We start from the raw sequence: 27,316 nt of genomic DNA, 5'->3' as shown, positions 1-27,316 counted from the left end.
TGCCATATCATGTTTTGTACATACATTTTGAAATTTCCCGTTTTTCATTCAAACGCAATTATGCCCGAGGTTCATATCCTGGTATATCTAATTGATCACTATTCTGAAGTTATTCAACCAGGAAGAACATAATGTTTCAGACTTCAATTACAGAAACATTTATTTTTCGGGGGGGGGGGGGGGGGGGTTGTACATGATCAACGGAAAACTGTGAAGTTATGACATGGTTAGCTCACTCATTTGCATACTACAATTATTCATATCCACTGTGCAAGAACTGTTCTGCAGAAATAAGCAAAATTTCAAAATGTCATAACTTGTTTATTTTCATCTGATTTCAGTAAAATTTTAACCGTTGAACTCGTAAGAATTTACTTTTTCTTTGGAGACTAACTTATATTTGGACTGGATTTCTCCTTTAAACCCTTTGGTTTAACAAGAATAGCCAAGCAGGTCAACGATATATGCCGGGCCTTGGTGGTAAGATGAGAATTCAGATTGTTTGCCAATATGTTCAGTGCGTGGTTAGTCATCGAATGTAGTGATACCAGCCCCTCTGGTATAACCCACAGGGCCCATCATCAGTTCTGCACACATCTGACAATTGCAATCAACGTCAGGTGCTAGGCCGATAACAATCGCGTTTCATATTTCCTGTCTTTTCGTTTCCTGTTGCTGTAGTCATCTATGTTTTCTTTTCACCCTTCCCAAATGAGTACAATGTGATCCCAAGCATAAAAATCGAACCACATTCATTTCCCTTGACGAAGTAGCTTCAAAGAACCATAAAATCCCCGTGATCGCTGTTGATTAGAGGTTCAATCTTAAAGTTTGGGGACTCGATATCAATAATTCCATCTTTCCTTTTCCCGACCCTGTGTAGAATGGGTCACCAAGTATAAACCACCTGTGCCGCTTAAAGGGACTTTTCATGAAAAATAAGGTAACGTTTCATGGCAGCCTTGTATCAAACCAAAAAGGCTGTCCGTGATTATTTCATGTGGAATTCCGTATACATAGCTAGAGCAAAATAATGTCAGGAGCCGACAATGCAACTTCCTGTGCGTATCTTTCGTAGATTTCTTCCTACTATACATGCCAGTCTCTGACTGTCGCAGGACATATACTTTATTGCTACATCCCCGCTATTAACCTTTTGCAGCCTAACAAATGCCACTTATAGGAACCATTTCTTTGGTAAGTAGAATGATGAGTTACCTTTTCTGAGTGAAATCGACTTTCTAGGCATTCTTTTTTGAATTGGTGATGATGATCGTGCATGATCATTATAAAGATACATAAACGCGTTAAAAGGGGATGGCTTCATGACAGTATAATGCTGTCTCTTCTTGAGTCTTCAATTATAACGCAGCTTTATCATGACGAGCAAACTAGTAAAAGCATATCAATGAAGGTGACAAAAGCAGACAGAATAGAACGAAAGAAAACCAAGCAAAGCAATTACTTTTCGAAGCGATTGTAATGAGTAGAGCGCCACCATCGTGAAGCACCCTGTAGTAGTTCGCGATGGTTTTCTCCATGTCCCGTGCGTGATACAGCATCTGCAGCATGTGTACGAAGTGGACCCTGGGATACGACCCGTTCGCAGCCCGCTGGTTCATCGTGACCTGCACGTATAGTAAAAAGAAAAAAAAAAAAAAAAAAAAAGAGACCGGGTTATTTTTGTTCATACATTGACCTTCTTGGGCACAAACGACTTTCCATGTCAGGTACTTTTATATTAGGCCTACATCTTTTTCCTTGTCGCTCAAAATAGGCCCACGTATAACAACGTTGGCCAATGGGCATACAAACGCTCAATATGTTCAACAAAATCCGAACATACAAAGACACAAAAAATACACACAATCACATTATACATATACAATGTATGTTTATTAACAACGATCTGGAGTAAAAAAGAGAGAGAGAGAGAGAGAGAAAAAACGACCTGAGCTTTCGGGCGGTGAGTTGACTCAGTCGGTAGCGCGTCTGCCTCACGATCACGCGGCCCGGGTTCGAACCCGAGTCTGGACTGAGCAATGTTGTGTGTAAACATACCGTCCCCTCTAGCAAGAGGCAAAACACTCTGTCCCTCGGATAGGACATAAAATGGAGGTCCCGTGTATGAGAGAGTCACAGCTCATGCACGTAAAAGATCCCGCTTCATTCATTCATCGCAAAGAGCAGGGTGTCTAACCCGGTGAAGTGGTCCCACCCCACATCCAACTGGACCCCATGGAAGACCAGCGTAGTGTAGCTGAATATGGGCTATCCAGCCATCTTCACGGATGGAAAATGAACAACAATCCTGGTAGAATGTTTGTCAGATGCAAAATAAGAGGCAAAATTGGTAATATTGCCTCTGACGAATAGTCTGTAAAGGCCGTGTCACACCAGCCTTGCGTGCGACTTGCAAAGAACAATTTTGACTACCTGGAGGTCAACGTAGATGATCCGCACATGACAGTACCTAGCATGTATCTCAAAAGTAGTCGCCCGGAGGTGCGCACGCATATTTTTTTACCCGCAACCGTGTTTAGGCCCTGTCACACCTTTCCGGGCAAGCTACTCGGGCTTGTTACGTGTAGGGATTTTCTAGCATACCCGACATTCCTGAGGGCGGAAAAGGATTTGTGCGAGTCAGCGCATGTGTCTTACTTGCTGGACGCGTTATACTTGCGAGTATACTGTACCAGTCTCGTGGGGGCTGACAACTCAGTGAAGGAATTCATGTAATGGAATGGCTGAAATCTCACAGAATTTCATTATCTTGGCTGCATACGGGACTGCGAAGTACCTGCGTGGGAATTGCCTGGGAAGTACTGCCGCGAAGGGTCTATAACTGGCGTTCTGCGTGGACCTCTACGGGCATTCCCGCGACTCACCCGGAAAAAGTTTTGGTCATGCTCAAAACTTGGCTGCGGTTAAATCGGACTTGCGTGAGCACCTCCGGGCAACTACGCGCTAGATACTGTCAGGTGCGGACCAACTGCGGAGAGCTCCGGGGAGTAAATTTGTTTCCCCGCAAGTCAAGCCGCAGAAGTTCCCCCGTACGGTATGACAAGGCATGAATGAAAATTGCAAACATTCTTGTTCGCCCGCTGAAAATCTTCTACGTGCTGGAAACTACCTCCTCGCCACAAGCCCGCGTAGCTTGCCCGGAATGGTGTGACAAGGCCTTTAGGTTCGAAAGCTCAGGCCCGTTTTGACTCCATTTTTTTCATCCCACTGGCTGCCCACTATTGGATAAGCAGTTTTCAGCAGCTCTATTTTTATTTTTTATTTTTTGGTTTTTGATTAATAAATCGTACATAATCACTCGCCAAACCGGGATATCATATCTCGTAAACCATGGGAGTAGAGGCGATGGAAAAACAAAACAAAACAGAAAAGCATGTACGTTTTTCGCTCATCGTCTTGAACATCTGCTTTTTATCAAGAAGAACTGCGATCTTTTATTGAAATCAGTATTTAGAAATTGTTAAGATTCTGTATGTGTGCGTGAGTGCGTATGTGTGTGTAGTCAGAACAAACACAACTCTCTCAAATAGAGAGCAAGCAGTCTTTATTTAACTGACTTTTTTTATTCCATTGCAAGCATAACATCGTTGTTATTGAAATGGACCATGATCGACACGAATGGGTGATATAGCAAAGACACGTAAGCGAGACGAAGCTACAAACACTAAACTTAAAAAACAACACCTACGCAGACATTGTAAACATGCACAAATTGTACAACGATAGAATATCTGATGTGCACACAGAGTCATGAGCGCATACGCCCATATACAAGAACAAGAAAGATTGTTCACTTCAAAATGAAACATCCGCGCTTGAATGACTCCACCAGAGCAGATGAATTAAAAAAAGAAAAACAAAACAAAAAACGCATCCTCAAGCACTCCTGAGTACAGATCACGTAAGCAAACATAGCATGCATGCGTAGAACACCCTGAGTAAATTTGCAAGTCCTCGGCATTAGCCGACTTTGACGGTAATACCCTCATTCATGTAATTCAATGATGACTAACAAACCCTCCACGCTCCGCCATAAAAGGCAAACCGAACGCACGGAGGAAAGGGAGAAAATATGCCGTATTTGTTATTTCAAATATGAATGATAACTCAAGTATAAAGCACAGAACACAAAGGAGTGAAAATCGATATCCTTGTGGGTCAAATTCATGGAATTAATATTTTCCATATACAGGAAAACACGATGAAGTCCTTGGTAAACATCAGTGACAAAGCTACTATAGATCGTCTCAAATAGTCGACCTTTGAGAGTCTGTTTATGGACAAATGTTTGCGGAGTCAGTACTAAAGTAATGAACACACACACACACACACACACACACACACACACACACACACACTCAGACACACACACAAAACCCTCAAGTAATGGCATCGGGTCTTCCAAAGGGAGATGCTTTATTTGAGGTGAGATGGAGATGAAGAGGGAGAGAGAGAGAGAGAGAGAGAGAGAGAGAGAGAGAGAGATGGAGACCGGTCTTCGTTCTTACTGAATAAAAACAGCAAGTCATCGACATCAAGGAATGATATCGGGTCTACCAAAGGATGCGAAGATCAATATATTTAATTTGAGGTGAAAGAGAAAAGTTAAAGTTAAAGAAAAGAAAGGAGTAAAACAGAAGGATAGATCCGAATTCAATCAGGCCGAAGAATATTGTGTCAATCTTTCGTATTTCAAAGAGATATACAGTTTCGGTTGAGATGGTGCTTCGTGCAGGTTTTTAAGAGGAATTCAAAGTTTCTTTGATGAAAATCAGTTTTCAAATGGCTGAGCTATCCAAAACAAAGCGACCCTTAAAAGGACTGGTACGGCCCATATAGGGTCGCTTTGTTCTACTTTAGTTTTGGAAATCTCATCCATTTCAAAACCATTTTTCATCAAATAAACTTTGAATGCCACTTAAAATTGCGTGCTTTTCTCATATTTCATAATGTCATTTCTAAGTCTCTCCCAAAAAGCTGAAAGTTGAATCCTCACTTTAACCAATACTATAACCATCCCTTTAACAGTGGTTTCATCGAAGATAAAGCTATGCTCTTCTTTCTCTCATACTTTTCCAGCCCTCTCTGTCTCTTTATCTCTGTTACCATGGTTACTTGTTTCCTCCTTGTATCTTCTCCGTATTACTGTACATTTTATGTATCTCTCTCTATTGGAGCTCTTTTTTCCTGTCCACCTGCGTTTCCTTAATTCTCTTTCTTCGTCTCCGTCTTTGTCTATGTCCTTGTCCCTAGATGTTCCTGCATGTCCCAATATTTTTGTTTCTGTATATATCATTATCTCTTAGAACCCGAACATTACTGCCTTATTATCGCACTTATTTATACTAAGGGCACGCTAGCCACAAGTGTCTATTTTCTTTTGCTTTAAAAGAGATGTGCCCCGAGCATGAACGAACTCGTCGAATTGTTATTTGAACTTTAATATGTTGCTTGCTGGAAACAAATGCCGTCAAACTTAAAGTTCTTTCTCTCAGTCTTACCTCACTCTTTTATGTATTTTCTTTTTATTACCTTTAACCGTTTCTTTATTTTTACCATACGTCTACATTGATACCTCTTTCCTCTGCTTTTTTGTCACCAATAGTTCTATAGTTGCTCTTCTGTTGTTAGTTCAGCCATTCTTGACCGATATAATCGCAAGATCTATATTCATCGCTTGTTCTCGCTCAGAACAAGATGATAATCATCTATTTTGCACAGTACTTGCAAGTGTGATACCAAGTAGACCACATTTTTCATTACTACTAGTATATCTTGCACTGTGTGTTCAGAGAGCGTTGAGTGGTTATGTGTGGTATAGGCCTACATCGTTGGTTGCTGTATCTAAATGGATTATTTGTTAAGATCAATGATTTCCGCCATAATCCTTTCGAAGTTTTAAGATTACTGTATATTTATACTGTTCAAATTAGATTATCTATCATCATTTAAAAAAAAAAAAAGGTTACCACGGGCACAAACTCAAAACAAATAAAAAAAAATGGAGCTGTTTACTCAATAGTAAACGCACTGCAAAAATTGCAAAGAAACGGCCGTATATATACACAATTTGTTTACTAGTATCATGTCTGGGAAATAACAAATTGGCGCCAAAAAGAGGAGATAGCATCGCGCCTATAAACTCAGATGCGAATGATTAGATGTCAATTAATTCAACGCTCTTTGTGAAAAGGAACCGGTTGCTTGATAGAAAAAGAGAAAAAAGGGTAAATGCTCTTACAAAATTAATGAAGGCACAGTGGCTATTTTGCAACTTTAAGTCTGTTTCTTTCAGCAGTATTTGAGTTGACGGCTATTAACTTGCAGCTCATTATCAATCAAGCAATTATTGCTGAGCGGCTCCAGCCATCCACAAATTTTCGTCTTGCAATAGTCCTCTATCGTTTTATCTTCACACTACATAATTTGTTGGAATTTTACGTCGTTTTGTTTCGTAATTCCGCTTCTTATTTATAACAGTATATTACTCATGTATTTGATTTGTTGTATTACGTGCGGCGGAATGCCTCCTACAAGCATTTAAACCATTCCTTCCCATTTCCAGCATTTCCGTATTCATTCAATATTCTACAAAGTAACTTATACATTTCTTTTATAATACATTGTGATGTAATTTATGCATTCAATTTCTGGAAAATATTTATATGCTTCTGATGAAAATGGAAAAGGACATTAATGAAAAATGAATGAATAGATGAGTAAATAAATTGTTTATCCGTATTCAAAGCGAGGTGAAACGTGCGTAAATGCATCAACGAATAAAGCCGTGTTTTGTTGAAAAGCGGGAGTCTTGTCTGCGATAGAAATAATATTCGATTCCCATCACCTCCACCACCAAACGCTAATACCCCTTTCATGCTTAGCAAAATTCACCGAGACTTCCCCGGGAGCTCGCGGGTGACGCTGCTGATAGCATGAAAGGCATCGCCGGTAAACTCTCGGGTAAAATGCCGGGATGATACTTTTTTTTAGATATAGAAATAAGCAAATAATGACACCTCAAAACATAAGAGCAAATATAGGAAGGTTATCAACAACAAACAATAAAAGGTACACAATCCCAGACAATTGCGTTAAGAGCGCATTGTTTTCATACTGATAACTACAAAACAGCCAAACTTAGGCACACACACTATTTATGCAAACAGTATGCATAAAGAGAGATTGACGAATGAACAACAGACGGGCAGACGGAGAAGAAAATTGAATAATTTCAGACGCTTCGCAGCGCTATAAATGATTAAATGTCCACAAACTGCGCGCAATGATGCTGCTTAATACTTCAGAGTTGTTCAAAGACAACGTTCTTGTTTATCGGTCGTTGATGATGAAATACAGTGAAACAACAAAAAGCTGTATAATTCTTCATCTACATTGACTGAAACACACACACATAAAGGCACACACACAGCACACACACACACATCTGCTCGTGCATGGTATAAGGAGCTACTGTACAGAAAGGAGGGGAAAACTATCCATGATTTGTAGAAGACAGCACTGGATACTCGAAAAGAAAACTGTTTGGGCTAGATTGATATCAGTCTCGTAATAACACAATCACGTCGTGAGTAATTTGTGAAGAATTAGTCACTTTATAGAGGTGAAGGCTTTGGAATTCAAACGATTTCTGGTTAGGACTTAAAGGGAAAAAAAGAGGTGAATTCAGTTCCATACCATGCCCTGAAGTTAACCATCTCGGTCATATCACAGACATCTGCCAAAAGTCTAGATTGACACGATCAATGTCAGTATTTATTCTAAGGATTTGCGGTGCACCATTATATTGCCTAGCGCATTGTTATTTTTCGGTTAAGAATAAACATGACATTTCATTTACTCAAGCGCCTGGAAGTACTGAGGATAATTACACAAAAGAGTCAAAGTTCTTTCGGGCAGGATTGACTCAAATCTGTCAGAGATTTATTTGACTATTTCTGGAATATGTTTTCCTTCTTTCCGCTTTAGAAATAAGTCTTACGGTCCCTTAACCTGATTTTTGTCTATTCTAGTAATTCTTTTTATTCGGTAAAGCGTTTGAGTAAAAAAAAAAAAGACAGTTTTTAAGGAGGCGTTGAAAGAAAATATTAAAAGGAGTATATCGGTAAGACCACAGCCAAAAGACACGAATGACTCAACAATTATATAATAAACAAAACAGTACTGATCATGGTGATCATGATTAAAGCCAAAACGATTACAGGAAGCGCAATATATCAAGTGTTTTAATACTGTCATGATTGTTTTTCCTGTATATATTTTTGTTTTAATATCTTGAACTGACGATCATAATAAACGTGATAGTCAATCTCATTATTTACTCAAGTGGGAATATTATCTGTATTTGTATGGAGACGATTGTTTTTGCAAAGACCATCGCTTACCTCAAACAATTCTGTGGTGGTCTGTGTCCATTCTATCGATATTGATTTCAGTCCGTCGTCGCTTGCTATCCTCTCTTTAAAGCGGAAGAGCTCTGCTTGATTCGGCTCGATTGCAGTCTGGTGTATATGGCTGCTCAGCGCACACATCTCTCTCAGGATCTGGGCGTCCATTATACCTGTACCATGACGAGATTGCATTGAATATTTATGTGTTAACTTTAAAATCTCAGTAATTTCTTATGACAAGGTGATATCGGCGACAGTAATGCATCTGCAAAGGAGATGAGGCGAGGATAGCAACACCTCATTGCTCTCCCTTTGATAGTTTGATCAGTGTGTTATTCGCATATTTCTGGATTTCTCTGGTTTATATAGAAATATACAAGTATATGATAATGATGATGATGATAATAATAATGATGATGATAATAATAATAATAATAATAATAATAATAATAATAACAATAACGATTTGCCAAAGGCCCATAAAATAGACTAACAAGAGGAAGATGTCATTCATTCAAAATTATACCAGCATTTCGAAAACAGGGATGTCGTCATTGCTTTAGGCGACATCCGTATAATTATGATATGCGCACCTGCATGAAATTCCAGCACAAGATCTCAAAGGCAGCTTCCACATGTGTGAGTTAGTATTAAAAAAAAAAGCAGACCGGAAGATGGGTCAAACTTTAGGCTAGCATGTATTGTAAAGCATCATCACTTTAAAAATAGGTGTCTGCATGTTGCTGTTTAAAAGCAATGAAAGCTTACCCAGGAGTATAATTATGTCATTGTGTTTTAACAAAAGCATGATTAAAGATACATCTGTATATACTGCCTCCTGCAAAATATTGTTTCATGTCAATGAGTATGTATACCACCTAAGAATGTGCTCAAAATATCAAAACGATTATAACTATATGTGCCAGAGGGTTAAAATATATATATATATATATATGGTGAATAAGGGTTCCTGGCCTCCATGCTGGAAACTATTTATAGGAATGATCCATTGCCGAGTGGTAACGAAAGAAAATTAGAGGGACATAATTATTATGTGCTATACATGACACGTGTGTGTGTTGTTTCTGTTGTTTTTCATTCCGAAAACGTGAGTTTGACCACACAGCATCTCATACCTCAAAGTGTGCGAAAGGCTGTTTCGTCCTACCTCTAAAGACACACGGGGCCTTATTTCATATTATTTGATTTACAGAGAAAAGTAAGGTCGTGTACACAAACAGTAAAAGCTTCGTCTGGATTTGAAAAAGAAAAATATTTATGAAATTGTTGAGTAGCTTAATACTGTCTTTTCACTGGTGATATCAGTCACAATAACAATTTATGAATTAAAAAGTGTGCAGGTCTCCCATCGATGTGAACAAGGAAAAGTGGAGAAGTAATCATCATTTATATCAACTTGTGTTCCACTCCACAATGCTATCGTTGCTAAATAGTAAACGAAAATGAATAACATAGAATAACATATGATTTGAAATATATTATATATATTTTTTTCCTTGAATTCATGTCAAAAATGGAATGTCAAGAATGAAAACTATAATGGGACTATAAAATCATCTCAATTAAGTTGTTGGTTTTTTTTTTGTTTCGTTTCATTTTCTTTTCTTTCTGTGACAGAGATACGAGATAGTGTTTTATGAAAACATTTGAAAAATACAATTTGATATAACTTCATTTCAAGCATCATTACAATTTTTTACCGTCTAATTCTGTTTGTTTCATAGTAGGCGACTTATTTCTGTCAACGTAGCTTTTTACTTATATACTTATTAGATTATTGTTAGACATTTTGTTTCATTACTGTCACTGTTGGTGTTGTTGTTTGTTAATGATATGAAGTTGAAAACATAATTATAAAAGATCACTTGATGACGTATTAGTGCACACGTTCATCAACAGTTCAATTCAATTCAATTCAAGTGATTTTATTTCCACATAAAGTAATACAAAGCAATATTAACGTTTACATAAGTATACATAATGTTTTTAAGGAACTTTGAATCACATAAGTTTCAACAAAACGTGGATACAGTTATAGTAATATCAACTTTGTTTTTAGATAAATAGACAAGTAAGCAATACAGTTTTATCTTGAAACTCGCCCGAATTCACGAAGGTGGTACAAATGAAACCATGGAGCGCCAAGTGTCGCATGGAATATTTCGTTACAGTCATTTCGTCGATGAAATGATTATTTTGCAACGAAATCACAACATTTTGCAACTAAATAAACATTTCGTCCACGATATGATAATTTCGTTAACGAAACGGTCATTTTGTTGACGAAATGACCAATTTCGTAAAGAAATATTCCGTACGACACTTGGCTCTCCATGGTTTTTGTCCATGGTTTAAACCATGGTTTCATTTGTACCACCTTCGTGAATTCGGGCCTATATGGAAAAAAAAGTGCTGTTGGAGGACATTACCGTTGCCACATCCCACGCCGATGACTCGCACGGGGTTGGCCTTCGAGCTCTCGCCAATGGGAAGGACGTTGAGGATGTTTGGGCATCGATTCCGAATCCAGGATAGCATCACTTCCTCCTGGTCGCACCGGAGGATGAACTCGCCGAGAGCGACGAGGTAGTGGCTTTCCTGGATCGTCGTCACGGCCGCGTCACGTCGGCTGGTCTGTCATGGATGGATCGTGAATTTAAGGCAGAAAGGAAGAGAGAGAGAGAGGGAAACATGAGAATGTGAAAATCATTACTATTATCACTGCGAGCTAAACAAGCTGGCGAAAACCATATTGCTGTCTGCGTTGCATTCAAAGAAATCATGGCGTCACACAGGAACAGATGGCCACAGGAAAAAGATGGATGAAGAGAGTTTACGTAAGGGTAACTCGGTGTGTTCCTCGGATGGGACTCGAACCCACGACTTGTTGAGCCCCTCTTGTATATTCTGCCCGTGATCGTTTTTTTTTTTTCGGGGGGGGGGGGTTATATCAAGGTTTATTACACAACACTAAATAGCCAGCGTTTAATTGCGTTGAAGGGCGCCTTGTCAATCAGTCGGGATAAAGAAAAAAACATCGACGCAAGAATAAGAACATAAGGCAACTCTAACGGGATATCTGTTGTACTTGGACTTTGGGAAGAGTATACATGTATACTAAAACTGGGTCCCCGTGGCCTACACCAGAGGAATGTAGACAGTCATTTAACAACAGAAAATGACACACTATACTTGATAGAGTAAGAGTGTCTCAAGTTTACACATAGTAAAGAAGAAGGCATTTAAGGAAGGTATAGATAATTAATGTAAAGAGAAGGTCGGGCCACTGTTGCTTAACAAATACCAATGAATGTTTTTGTTCGAAAACAAATTGTAATTGACGGCTTTTATTTTCATGGGGGACACCTTTGTAACATGACGACAACTCAGAACAAAATTTAGACATCAAGGAAACACTATATAGAGGGAGAATCACCAAAGTACTTTCAGGGGAAACTAAATAATATACGTATACGTAACCCTGTTTGCATACTTATATAAAACGTTCGGATATGAGTATACATTTCTGTTTGAAAGTGCGAAGACAATTAAAAAAAAATGTGCGAATGTATGCCTACTGCAGTTTAATGGGGTAGTACGGTTCCTGACAGGAAAATAACAAACCAAAACAACGTTTTGTTTTGGATCGTAGATATAATTGTGATAGTATTTTTTCAGCTTATACCTCACATTACAAGTCACTGGTTAACAGTGAGAAGAAAAAGGGCGGCTTCTTTAACAGTTTGTCGACTCAGTTTTGAAAACTTTAGCTAGAAACAAGTGGTTGGCCGTCGAACGTGTTGAAATGTAAAGACACAAACACACAAATGAATGAACAAACTTATATCCGGACAAAATACACAAGGTGAGAAATTGAAAGGGCGTGAAGGCATGGAATTAAAATCCTAGGGTATAGACTCCCCAACCCACAAAAAAGATAATGATAAAAAGTAGGAATGGTATAAGAACAAAAACAAACAAACAAACAAACAAACAAACAATCAAACAAACAAACAAACAAATAAACAAACAAACGGAAGAATTGTGTGTGTGTGTGCGTGTGTGTGTGTGTGCGTATGTGTGTGTTACGTACGTCTATGGCACATCGTTTCCAAGAACTGTGTTCCCTATATAGTAGTATATATAGCACTTGCTATACTGGATTTCCCATATATTAGCCCCTTGACACCTTACTGGGTTTTTACTGCTCATGAAAATGTATAATTACTTCAGAAGGCTCAAGCCCATGGCGTACCGCCTGTTCACCTTGTCACACCTTTGACAGAGAACACCCACGTTGCAGCAGCTGATGTTCCCCATGGCAAGCTGCACTCGGGGATGACCCATCTGACTACGGCGAGTCACTTTACTAGTCGGGCCACATCTTTGATGGTTCTGTTTTCAACACAGATTCTCTCACTTTCGGGCAATCTGATCCAGGCTAAATGGACTTCGATGTACAGGCACACACAAAAAAATTCATGCAACGATATCATAATGTCATGTCACGCGCGCATCCTTTGTTCCCATGGGGGTGCAAGCACGCGCACCATGACATTGTGACATCACAATTAAGCGCCTGTCCCACGCGGTCGCTCAGCGAGAGGTACATGTACATGGCTCGAGCTATATGGACTTTCGGTTTTGTCGTGCCTGAACTACTCAATTATCTTTACAGTCGACTCACTAGTCTCCACTGACCTGCACTCATATTTTACTAGATCACAGCTATAAAGGAAAAAAAAAATGAGCAGTGATGTCATGATAGTGACTTTCCATTTCCCCTTTCGGGGGGGGGGGGGTTCTAGTAAATCAGATTATAGAATATTAGGGCCTAATGTTTTATGATTAAAATTTCGTGGCTTCTGCACTGTTACCGAAACAGAAAGGAATTAACGGTGATGTTATATAATCTGAAATTGTGAAGATAAAGCACCGGCAGAGGGTATACATTGACTGGCGAACATAAAAATAGAAAAATGGGGGAAAAGTGGAAAATGAAAATGATTTTGTAATATTTTATTCATTGTGCCTGTCAGAAGAAAATTCATCATGATGTCGATTAAAAAGAAACAGGAATTCTAAATTCCTGCTAAATCAAACAACTGAAAAAAAGCACACACACACACACACACACTTACACAGAACAAGACAAATTACTCCTGCGTATTAGAGATAATATCGCATACACAATTTCTTACTCGCACAAGTTTAATGGTTGTAGCAGTCAAACAGAGCAATCGAAATTCTTACTGAAAAGTCATATCTATATTCTAGCTGGGCTCACAGTCGGAGAGAGAGGATAACAATGAGATCATTCCGTATCAATGAGATTAGCAGTTCTCAGGTACTCATAAGGTCATACAGCTTGGATAACACTCCTGAACAATATACACAACGGAAGGCGTCTATACACAGAAAGAAAACAGTATGTTGTATAAAGAATATTCCGGTTGCCCAGGAATACGATTTCGTCACCAATTGTAAATTAGACCGAATTCGAACAATAGCTATCATGTGCATGGGAAATTTTAGCCACCTACAAAATAGAGTAACACGTATAAAGTTTACCATGTAACTGATACTCGGCATAGACATTCCTGCATTTTACAAGAAAATGCCAACATATTTGTGTGTAGTTTCCACCATCATGCATTTAGTATTGAAATCAATCAGATTAAAAATAATCACAATATTTTCAACTAGGATCTTGATATATTCAAACAGTTATATCATTTCCAATGCGCGTTTCACTGCAAGAAAGAAATGGGTCATCAACGTACTAAACCGTGTTTCAATAGAGCTTTATACGAGAAGTGTTTGCAGTTATAGTTATCTCGTCAACATCAAGAGTGCTCTAAGAATATTGGTTTTATATTATTATGCACCCTAACGCCAGCACAGTTAAACATAAAGATTAGAAGTCTTTATGCTCTCCTCCCTTTGAACCGTCTGTCATTTTATTCAAATCAACTACTAGTATCAGAAGCTGGAAATGACGGCCGTTTTTTTTTTTAATTCTCTTGCAAACTATATGCACAGCGTTCGATGATGATTGCAGACGCTATATACATTATGCATCGTATCATCATTATCATTATTCAAATGAAGTAAAATCACCAAAATTGTTTTTAAGACTTAAGTTACAGTGCAATGCCATTCATTATTTTGACGGAGCAAAATAAAACAAAAGTATGTCAGAAGTTTCCACAGAAATAAAAACAAGACAGTTATGGGACTCCAGAGATCAATAATGTTTGCGCAAAAGAGTGATAGTGATCACAACCACATAGTAAATGCACATTTTTATTACATATATATATATATATATATATATATATATATAATATTCGTTGTGATGATGTCACTGCCTTACAAAATTTTTACTGACTTGAACGCAAATGCACAAAATTTCCCTAAAAACATAAAATGTAGTATTCATCGCAAATCATTTTTTGTATGGTGTTGCACGGCTATGATTATGAATGAACGGAAAATAAGATATTGAGGAGGATTTGTTGTAATTGCTACATTAACGACCGAAAAAAAGACTTTTTGATATATCTATGTACGAAAAGTATATAATTGCTAGTTATGAACTGATGACATTATCCCCTCTTCCTTCTTTTTTTTACAGGTGTTTAAGACCAAAAAAAAAAAAAAATTGATGTTTGGGAAAAACACAGAAAACGTTAAAATTTGACAATTCACTTTAATAATTGACAGAATTTAGTGAAACTCCCATTATTTGGATATATTCTTATCGAAGTAAAACTGAGAGTGACATCGTGCTTGAACCATATGCCTAAAATATACTCACTGCAGTTTCCTCTTTGATGTCAGTCATGGCTCATCATCTGATGTACTGTCTGTTTACTCGTTGTAAACTCAAATGGACACTTGATATACCCAAAAGAATCGTCCCACACCTACTCGGTGTCCAACTCGGCCATCCCATTTGGTCATGCCGCCCTCGCCGGTTGTTTACTTGCCCTCATTTTGTTTATCTAATTCCTGTGACTTCACTATTTTTCCAAAGAAGAAGCGACAAGCGATTTCCCCCTGTCATGCAAGAATCCGAACTGTATGAAGAAGCTGGATTTGAAGAAAGCACAACATCAAACAGCCTTGACTCGGGTTTTGCACGTTCTACTGACTTTTAGTTTTTGTTTTCGTTTCGATTTCAATTGCGTTCTAATCTTTCTTCAATTGAGAGAGCTTATAGAGGGAGAGAGAGAAAAAAAAAACCTTAGAATTTTACAACTGCAAGATATGAAAGAAAAAAAAACGACTTACACATATAAGACGGTAAATCGTACAATATGTACTGCGATGACAATAGAACAGTTTTCCGGAATTTATCGGCTCAAAATAGAGGTTTTGTATTCATTTATTTTGGTTCTTGTATACCTGCATTGACTTGACCCAGTTTGACCCAAGCAAGCCCGAAGGTTACCGCATTACGAAATTCGGTATGTCAATGGAACAACCGTCCGAGATCCTGGCGATAGTATACTGTATTGCACTATTAAAGTAAAATATAATCAAATGATAGTTATTGAAATATCATTGGATACACTCCGACTGGAATGGCCTAATTTTGCTTACACACCGAAATCAATTCTGTATCAAATTGTCGAGCTATTAGCCAGATGTTTTGATGCAATACAGGAATACATTATATTAAATGCTGAGGTGATGAAGTGCGAGCTCTGCGTAGTATATGAGGTCTCGGTTATAAATTACAGTGTCATTCTTCACTGATACATTCAAGCAATACCAAATAATGTAAGTTGCTACTGAATAAAATGTATAATATAGATAAGAGAATCACACTGGATGGTGCGGGATTTACTCTAATTTTTGCATGCCCAACCGATTGAGTTGAACCGGAAAGTGGGATTCTATTTCTTCTTCTTTTTTGCAATTATATTTTTTCTCTATGAGGGGACTGCATTCTACAAGCTCTGCTTTTTAGCAGTCCCCTCCATTTCCAGCAATATTGTTTATGCATCTATCACAGTGACGTAACAGTTATTTGCTTCTCTGTTACCTGTATCTCTTTTACAATGTTATTCTGTTCATCGCAATGTGGTACTGATTTCCTGACATCTGTGTATACGAGTGTGTCATTGTATTTCTAATTATTTGCTTGTTGGAAATGAATTAAATAAACTCGAACTTGAACATGTAATTTATGTTTTGTTTGTACATTGACGGACTTCTTCATCAATAAGGCACTTGGTAAAAGATGGTTCTTGGGCCAAATGTTGAGTGACGCTTTTTCATATGCCGACGATTTGATCTTTCTATACACCCATCACATTCATGTTTCAGCTCTGAAGGAAAGGATTATCATTTTTCAAAAACATGCTTTTCAGGTCGATTTAAATTTAATACTGATGAAGTCACTTTTGAGTTTCGTATTATATCAAAGTCAAAGCTTGACACTAATTTTTGTTGGATAATTTCATAAATTGTGTTGTGTGAGTGTGTGTGTGTGTGTGTGTGTGTGTTCAAATTTGAAAAAAGTGGATAGGTGTGTACATGAGTGTGCGTATGTGTGTGTTTGTTGTGAGTGTGTGTGTTTGTTGTGGGTGTGTGGGTGTTTATGGGAATGTGTTTTTGTATGTGTATGGGAGTGTGTGTTGTATGTGTGCCTGGTGTTTTTAAGTGACATATATTATGTGAAATCAGTACTTCAATACCAAAGAGTATGGCTACACTGTACCTTTCTGCAATCTTTATGTAGTATGAATGCATGAATGCCTGTTTGGCAATTTTGGCTTCATAATCAATGTAGAGCAAGTCCTTTCTTCATCAAAACACGTATACTGTGTTGAGAGTGTATCTCTCTTACAAAGGCATATGGCCAAATATTGATTTTCCTTAGAATTAGAATGAATTTTCCAACCCAACCCCATCTGCAGTTGTTGTTCACTGCTGCAACATGTGACCTTTCTGTTTTCTGTATTTTTATTTAATTGGATTTTTTGTTTTGTTTGTCTTAATCGGTTTCCCCAGATATAGTTGGTCTTAAAAAAACATCCGTACTTTAAACTTCCCCTAATCTGATTACTCACGGGACCTGCGGCTGTACAAGCTAATGCTTTTACGGAGGCCCCATCATATTTTTTCGCATTATGACCACAGTGTAATTTGCATGCATACAGACCTCGTGTTTATACCAAATCAAACTTCTGTACATTCTGATGAAGTCTCATCTAAATTATGTTTTGTATAATTTTCGTATTTATATACTTTATTGTGATATATGTGAGAAATATGAAAATAAATTGAAATGAAATGAAATGAAATGAAATGAAATCTCCGAAGTCGTACTTTACGTGTATTACTATAGGCACTTCCGGGTTCAGGCTTCGTAGTCGACCTCTTTCGTGCGCGCGCGCCACTGTGGATGGGGCCGCGGCCGGGGCGCGTTTTTTTTAAAGACGGCACAGATTGGGGCATGGCGCGTGTTAAACCTATGGGAAAAATGTTGGGTTAGGGTTTTTGGTTATGGTTATGGTTATGGGTTAGGGTTAGGGTTGGGGTTAGGGTTAGGGTCCCCGATAGATTTTTAGTTTCCCCAATCTGTGCCGTCTAAAAAAAACACGCGGCCGGGGCCCCGTTTTCATTTGTACGCACTGAATGGTGAGCGCTTACTAGTACTCTATTTATACTAGTACATGTACATAAAGAACCTCTTTGAGTGTGTGTGACTACGGCGCGCGCGCCGTAAATTGCACTGAGACTCGCACAGTGTTTGATAAAGGTTTATTGACATCGTTTTGTCTCGAAATTGAAGCCTTACCTACACTTTTCCAAATTTGGTGATTTTTGATGGCTTTTGGTGATTTATCACATGCCTTTTTGGTGATTTTGCTGAAAATTTGCTCTGTTGAGACCTGGCAACGTTGTACACTAGCGCGCTGTCGCATAAACACTGCAAACGCAAGCGTTTTACACGCGGAGTGTGCCGGGCCGGCTCTCGGCAAGCGTACAATGGTGCAAATCGTAGGATTGCACGATAAATGGAGCCACGATTGCTTGGATGATGACGTCAAAGTGAAATGGGATGAATACAAAGAGATTTTCCCCAGTGGTGGGGAGGAGCAAAATCTCTTTGGATGAATACATTTGTACTAGTAATGTCAAATCGAAGCAACCAATCAAACAAATGTCATTTGATGGCTGTTTGACATTAACAATTTAGCTAATTCAACTATGACGTCACCGTGCATATGCTTGGATCCATACGATTTGCTAGTGCAGAACGCCGAGAGCCCGGCACACTACGCGTGTAAAATGAAAACGCTTGCGTTTGCAGTGTGTACAACCCGCTCGCGTACAGGCGCTCTAGCGTACTCTCTCGACCTCAGATTCTCTCTTGTTTCTTAATTGATATAAAATCAAATTACAAGAAGCTACTTTGGGCGTTATATAAAACAAATAATAAATGGGTTTGTTTATTGTTTCATATTTCACATTTCAACAAATGAATAAACCATAAACATAACAATACAAAAGCATAGATGAATTGTCAAGTACAGCATTTAAGACGATTTAACCATGTGAAATATGAGGAATCTACATAGAAGCATTGCTTGTAGGGTGTAGATCCCAAGATGGCTGATATGAGATGAATTCTTACTTGACATTTTCGTGCGATGGATAGAATATTTAATTCGGTGAAAGATGAAATCTTTGATCCATTCAACGTTGAATGGATCATTACATTTTCATCTTTTTCTGTACACTGCACTCATAAACATTCATTATCAAGTGTAGTTCATTCTTTTTCCCCAATATACATAAGTAATTCTGTTCAAAAATACAATCCGGCACGAAGGCTACGTTCATCATCAGATGCATTCTTACTCCAAACACCCAGAGTAAAACATGGGTATGGTGATCGTGCTTTTTCCGTTATGGGACCAAAATTGTAGAATCAGTTACCTCTTCAGTTAAGGGAACTGTCATCTACAGAGTCATTCAAATCCAAACTTAAAACTTATCTGTTCCTTTCATACTGAGGACTGTAATTGCTGTATGTTATTAATATTGGATCAATATTGTATTTTTAATTGGTATATGTTGTATTCTTTATATATTTGTTTTTGTTTACCATTTTCTTATTTGTTGAAATGTTTGAATATGTATATGCACGTAAATATTTGATATCTTTTCATTTTTGAAGCGCCATGAGCACTGAAAAGTGGACCTGTGCGCTATACAAGTAGCCACTATTATTATTATTATTATTATTATTATTATTATTATTATTATTATTATTGTTATTAGTTGTGTTTGTGGGACTTTTGTTTACAATACTCGTAAGTAGGTCACTCCTCTTGAACTGACTGCGCGTAACGTCTTCCCATGTGTAGATAGATCCCACTCAAAATCTACATGCGCGTATGTATGCACGTGTACAGTACTGTATGCTGGGTATCGGTATCCCACTCAAAATCTACATGCGCGTATGTATGCACGTGTACTGTTGTATGCTTGAGTACTCAGTATCCGGCGTACCGTGCATATCCGCCCACGTGTTGTGTACCGTACCCGTGTGTGTAACAATCATGTTACCGTAGGGCCTACGTACTGCTAGGTAGTAGCGACGGAAAAGATTCAAACACTTTTCTTTTCTTCAAACGTCGTTATAGTAGTGTTGCACGTCATTCGGCTCAATAAGTCAACTACCATGCAAAGGAGAAATCGGTCTTCACTTTACGAACTGTCATGTTGCTTTGTCAGGTCAGGCAAGATCAGACGGCCAGTGAGATTGACTTTTCTCGCATTATTCCTCGCGAGTGTGTCGCTTGTATTGCTGATTACGTCATGCAACATGCAACTGAACAGCTGCTGGATCCATCAAGGCACAGCAAAAGAGTTTTCTCTATTCCATGACAAGGTTCGAATCAAGTCTGAGAATTCAAAGGACTCTGAAACAGGTAAGAAACCAGAAAAGTCTAACTGTTTAAGCTCGTTTTTCTAAGACTTATTAAAACTCTAGGAAGTTAGATCTCTAACTAACAAGTTAGATGCGTATCTGAACTGACTAACAATATAAAATTAAACAAAAATCTAACGTTAACGTTTAATAGCGTAGTTTAGTAGACACTGTACCGGTATCTACGGTATTACTAACCCATAACCGTTGTTAGTACCGTAGCGAGAACGTTTATAGGCATATTGTTGCAAGGAATCTAACGTTAGTCGTAATACTAATAGATCGCCTAGTTTAGGTCTAACGATTATTAGTTAGCCTTTTTGCTAGGCTTAAAACTCTCACCTTGATACTAGATCTAGACCTTCTATAAACATTCCAACGTTGAACCTAGCAGATCTAGAATTTAGCACTACGTAGCAGGACTAGATTCTACTAGGCACGTTAGACGTAACGTTCCATAACTCTAGACTCCAGTCAATGTGTACAATGAGTCATGTCTACTGTTACTTGTTAAGTTTTAGATCGTTTACTTGTGTCTATGTTAGATTGTACCTAACGTTCGAATATAGTCTCCACGTTAGAATAGCATGGCTTCTAACTTAAGCTCTGATAAGAACCTCTTATAATGGGCTCTAACAATGCTAGTACCGGTACGTGCTGTTATGTTGGACTACAAACGTTCTTGATCTCTACTTATACTTTAGTACAAGAATCCGTAGACCATAGATCTAGGTTCTAACGTTACTGGTACTAGGAATGCCCTCCAAAGAGATCGTACTACTACTATGATTCGTGATAGGCCTACAGTGACAGTAACACTGCAACAATTTTACAACAAATGTCTAGACGTCTAACTTAATAGACTCTAACGTTAATAGTCTAACTCGTTAGAATTTCTAGATCCTATTAAAGTTCTATAATATGCAGGGCTGCCAACTCTCACTCATTGAGAGTGAGACTCACTCATTTTGGTCCTTTCTCACTCTAAAACTTTATTTCATTTGCATGCATTTCTATTGATCTCACTCATTTTGACTCCTAAATTATAGCATTGGCCTATGGGAGTCTCACTCTCAAATAGTTTCCATTGTTGGCAGCCCTGAATATGATAGTAATGAAGTAAAATGCTAACGTTAAATATCTAGCCAGGGCAACGAAGGTCGAATGGTAGGCCCAATATATTTATCATGATAAAGTACGTTTATTGAATAATCTGAATGGATACAGACACCTAACGATAGTAACGTTTAGACTCTGACATAATACACTTACACTCTCAGAGTCACAGATCTACCACCTCACAGTGGCAATGCACACACACAAAAAAAAATTGTGTAAAGTTTTTCATAAACCTACCCCGAAAATAAAAAAACAAAACAAAAACATAACATAATTTAAGCGGTCTCTGATCTGACAGTTGCGCAAGCATGTTTGTGGTTTTTAATATGGACATTTTTATTTTTTTTTTTTGTTCTGCTGATCGAGTCGCTCTTTAACCATTTTTATTCCCTACCTGACCCTAGTGATGATTAATTCCTCATGTATAACACGGAACGACATCCTCAACACAGCCAGCTACATGTACTATAATTATCTTCAAAACATTTGGTGAAGGTATTGATATGAAAATTTCACAGCTTGAGCACAGTTGGTGCCTTTTTTTCACTTTGATGTTGAAGAGCATTAGCATCTGATACAACTACACGACCAGTATGAGAACTTTGAATTGGGGATCGTCGTGGGGCTGCAAGAGGTTAGGCAGTAAGGCGGGAAAAAACCCCTCTTTTTTGCATCATGTCCTACTGTGGACCACTTCAAATATCTGGGAAACAGTCTTCGGGACGTGGAACGGGTAGAATTGTGGTTTTTTTTCCAGCTTGTTAAAGATCACGCTGCTATACATATCGCAGGTATCTTGAATTAAATACACGAGCGTCGCTTTAATACTAGTATCATGTTTAGCCATGATAGGGCGCAACTGCGATGATTGTCTCGCAGGGGATATGAAAGCTTTGCGTGATTTTCCAGCAGTTTCTATCATGTTAAGATTCAAATTTATTTTCATTTCCATCAAATTGAATTGAAAATTTGAATTGAATTGAAAAAAAATAAAAATAAAAAATAAACAAAGAAATTAGATTAGTTTGCCAGAAAAATATCCGACCACAATGCTTCATGAAATGCCCCCAGATGAGCTCGGTTCAGAATATCTCGAGTGACGAAATACCTTGTGAAGAGACAGAGTCGTCATTGTAATCTGACCGCCATGAAGATGACTTCAATTATGCCAGACGCTCTATACTCGAGAAAGATTCTGGGCGATTAACTTTGCAAACGCACCACTATCATGACTGTCTTTCTCAAACTCGGTCCCGTTCATGGAGTCTTTCCTCGACATTAATGTGTTGGACGGGGATGGAGCTGGACAAAGTGAAGTCGAAATATATCTCATTCATCAACAAATCAGAGCATGGATATCTCGCCAGCGTTGAGTGCTCCACTAAAGCCTTTTTTTTTTGTGTGTAAAAGTTTGGCTGTATTAAAACAATAAACAGAAAGCCCTTCAAATACCAAATTATCTGTTTATTGTCCCCGCCGAACGAGTTCGAGCAGGGGACTATGAAACGGGCTCCGTACGTGTGTGTGTCTGTGTGTCCGTGTGTCCGTGTGTCCGTGTGTCCGTCTGTCCGTCTGTCCGTCTGTCCGTGCGTCCGTGTGTGATCAAAATGTTCAAAATGCTACTCCTTTGCCATTTCTAACCCGATTTTGATTCTGTTTGCTTTATATGATAGCACTATATGGGAGCTTTGAAACTTCTATACAGAATTTCAGTTGTGACCTTTGACCTTGACCTTTGACCTATATTGTACATTTTGCTTCAAAATGCTACTCCTTCGCCATTTCTAACCCGATTTTGATTCTGTTTGCTTTATATGATGGCACTAGGTGAGGGCTTCAAAACCTGTACACAGAATTTTGACCTTTGACTTCTTTGACCTTTGACCTTGATTTTTGACCTATATTGTACATTGCCTACAAAATGCTACTCCTTCGCCATTTCTAACCCGATTTCAATTCCGTTTGCTTTATGTGATGGCACTAGGTGAGGGCTTCAAAACTTCTTCACAGAATTTTGACCTTTGACTTCTTTGACCTTTGACCTTGATTTTTGACCTATATTTTACGTTTTGCTACAAAATGCTACTCCTTCGCCATTTGTTACCCGATTTAAATTCCGTTTGCTTTAAGTGATGGCACTAAGTGAGGGCTTCAAAATTTCTACACAGAATTCTGACCTTTGACTTCTTTGACCTTTGACCTTGATTTTTGACCTGTATTGTACATTTTGCTACCAAATGCTACTCCTTCGCCATTTCTAACCCGATTTCGATTCCGTTTGCTTTATGTGATGGCACTAGGTGAGGGCTTCAAAACTTCTACACAGAATTTTGACCTTTGACTTCTTTGACCTTTGACCTTGATTTATTTTACCTATATTGTACATTAGCTACAAAATGCTACTCCTTCGCCATTTCTAACCCGATTTCGATTTCGTTTGCTTTATGTGATGGCACTAGGTGAGGGCTTCAAAACTTCTACATAGAATTTTGACCCTTGACTTCTTTCACCTTTGACCTTGATCTTTTTACCTATATTGTACATTTTGCTACTAAATGCTACTTCCGGCGGGGACATATTTTACGCACCGCGTAATTTCTACTTTTCCTTGTTTAGTTGCAGTTCGTATTCGTCGTTCTCTTATGGGGAAGTTTCCTGCTATGGTTCATTTCTTCACTAGTACGATAAGAATAGTTTTGTTGCTTATAAATTAAACGTATGCAAGAACGGGAGGATAGGATGTGCTTATCTGTACGCCCTCCTAACCCCTGTCGCTAAGGGTCGAATATGTGCTTGAAGCTGAGCAGTAGTTGAATTTAACTGAAAAGAAAATGACTAAGAATGACATCTTCAGCATAGGACAAATTTGAGTTATATTTTGTACGACCTATTTCCCGTCACATGATTATTTGATACGCAATAGGCCTCTTGCAGACCTTGACAGGCGCGAAAGTGACAGCCTAAAAGAAAATCCCTCATTCCAGCCCAGGTAGGCCCTATATTCTGTCATTTTGTGTGTTACATGTGTGTGTGTGTGTGTGTGTATGCTATCTTTGAATCATGATACGTAATAGACGTAAAGAGATATAAATCAACAACTTCCGATGAAGAAGAAAGAGTGGGTTTCTCATCCCCTGGACTCTTAATTCTGAGTACGCACAGATATGTCGGTCTTCTACAGAAAGAGGCCGTAAAGCATCCCATTTTCCATTTATTTACTTTTTCTTATTTAACTGTATGTAGATGAATAAAAATGTACTAGAATTCCGAATCAAGGTTCGCTATTCCGAAAACGAAATGAGTTTCGAAATTCCGAGAACGAAATGAGTTTTGAAATTCCGAAAGTTTGTTATTACCCATTTTTTTTTTTCATTTTCGGATTAACGAATCTCATTTCATTTTAAGATTAATAAACATTCGGAAAAACGAACCTGACTTTATTTTTGGATTAACCAACTTCCGGAATACTAGTAACAAACATCGTCCATTTGATCCAATAGGCACATAGGCTACGTTTTAATCAGTTTATCATCCACCTTGTCCATGCAGTAATTACATAGTCTTCGTATGATTTCTATATGGTGCGATGAATAAGCGTGAAAAAGAATGGAAAATTAGACAAAATAGATATAGACTAAAAAAGAAAAAAAAAAATCAAAGACCAAGAATATGAAGTCGGCGAAATGACGTTGGACATAGACCAGGTGGTCAATGGAAGTAATAATGATAAGCTATTTTCAAAGTGACATGCATGTGGAATTGTTTCTGTTGCAGATTGTAGTACAGCTGTACTAATGTCGTGTTATGACTTTGGTACAAAGCTGTTCATATCGTAGCCGTGACTTAAAATATGGCTTTATACAATAATACTACCAAAATATCGAAGTGAATAAAGAACAGGGTCAGATAATGGGGATGCAGAGTTTTTGTACAGTGGCTGATTATACACAGTACAGTTAATAGATAATATTTGTCACATTGCAGAGCGGACAAGAAAAGTGAAAGGTACAAATATAAAATATGTATATCGTAGCGAGAGCATGATATTCGGAGAGTCAAAAGCAAAACGGCGTCTTTTACTGCAACAATTTTTTGATTCGATATTAGGTCCCCTACTGTTTACATTGTACACAAGTAGACTCCTCACAAATATTCAAAAGGAGTTTCCCGCTATCACTTGTCACTGCTATGCAGATGACACACAAATATATTTGTCATTCTGCCCTAACACACCAAACGAAGACTACTGCATAACTGTGTTAGAATCATGCATCGAGTACATACAATGTAAGAACATGGACATCACAAAACAAAATGATTTTGAATGATAAGAAAACGGAATTGTTAGTCATTGGCACTCCACGGCGAGTCTCTAAATTCAAACAAATGGCTTATCATTCGCTGATACTGTTACAAAACCATCCAATAATGTGAGAAACTTGGGGGTGTTTTTTGATACCCATTTGAATATGGAATCTCAGGTTACTAGTGTATGTAAATCAGCATATTATATGATAAATTTGAGACGCATTCGTTAAAGGACAAGTTCACCTTCATAAACATAAGGATTGAGAGAATGTAGCAATATTAGTAGAACACATCATTGAAAGTTTGAGGAAAATCAGATAATCCGTTCAAAAGTTATGAATTTTTGAAGTTTTTGTGCAGTAACCGCTGGATGAGAAGACTACTGCAGTGTATGAATAACTTAGATGTCACATGCGTACAACAATATAAGGAAAATAGAGAATTTCACAGAATTCCATCTTTTGAAAAAAGTACACATTCCCCTGACTCGTTACCGACAAATGTTATGGGTAATATTATTCCCCCTTCCTTTAGAAACAGGCAAGTCAAGTGCTCTTTTATTATGCGAAAAAGTGAAAATATGTTGAATTTTCTTTTACATTTTCTTTATACTGTTGTACGCATATGACTTACAAGCTGTAGTAGTCTCCTCATCCAGCGGTTCCAACACAAAAATTTGAACAATTCATAACTTTTGCATCGATTGTCCAATTTTCCTCAAACTTTCACTGATGTGTTCTACTAATATTGTTGCATTCTCTCAATCCTTATGTTTATGAAGGTGAACTTGTCCTTTAATATTTCGATCAGGAAAGCATGAAGACTATTGTCCAAGCATGTGTTGCAAGCAAATTAGATTATTGTAACAGTCTGTTGTATGGATTACCGAATTCACAGATAGTTACGTTGTAGCGGGTTCAAAACACATAGATGTGCAAGATTGATTTGTAATCTCCCAAGATTTGCTTTTAAGGCCCGGAATTGCACTGGCTGCCCATCCGCAAAAAAAAAAAAAAAAAAAAAAAAAAAAAAAAAATGATTTCAAGATATTGATGCTGGTTTATAAAGCTCTGAGTGGTCAGGCCCCTATAGTTATATCAGTGAATTATTGAACTTTAAACCTCAGACTCATGGTCATAATCTCCGTAGTACCAATGATAGATTGATATTACAGATACTCCAAATCAAAACAAAAGTTACCTTAGGTGACCGATCATTTTCTTGTGCAGCCCCTAGATTGTGGAGCAGATTATCATTAGACATTCGGAAATGTCAGACTTTAGACAGCTTTAAATCAAAAGTGATTTTTTTTTTTTTTTTTTTTTTTTAGCTTAGGCATACATGTATTTCTTCTTTACTTCCCATACAGCATTATGCAACATAGGAATTTAAGAGCTCTCGAAGCGCAGTAGAATATATAGACATAGTTTCTGCGCTTAATAAATGATTTATTATTATCACTATTATTATTATTATT

General features: G+C 37.9%; 1 protein-coding gene across 3 annotated transcripts in view; it reads right to left on the bottom strand.

Moving 5' to 3' along the window:
- The window catches only part of LOC139743741 (histamine N-methyltransferase A-like), a 57,947-nt gene that overhangs the window by 3,890 nt on the left and 26,741 nt on the right, over window positions 1-27,316 (bottom strand). For 2 of the 3 annotated variants that reach the window (XM_071654194.1, XM_071654193.1), the window contains 3 exons: window positions 10,886-11,090; window positions 8,430-8,605; window positions 1,466-1,628 (listed from right to left, as the gene is read on the bottom strand). In XM_071654194.1, coding sequence (XP_071510295.1) covers window positions 1,466-1,628; window positions 8,430-8,605; window positions 10,886-11,090 — 544 coding nt within the window. Of the gene's footprint in view, window positions 1-1,465; window positions 1,629-8,429; window positions 8,606-10,885; window positions 11,091-15,276; window positions 15,552-27,316 lie in introns of all 3 variants that reach the window. The other variant, XM_071654195.1, reaches the window with a different exon arrangement.

This window comes from Diadema antillarum, unplaced genomic scaffold, assembly GCF_040938485.1.
Source record: "Diadema antillarum isolate AM-2024a unplaced genomic scaffold, OU_Dant_1.0 seq00001104_RagTag, whole genome shotgun sequence".
Taxonomy (NCBI): Eukaryota; Metazoa; Echinodermata; class Echinoidea; order Diadematoida; family Diadematidae; genus Diadema; species Diadema antillarum.
This window is presented reverse-complemented; position numbering and strand designations above follow the sequence as displayed.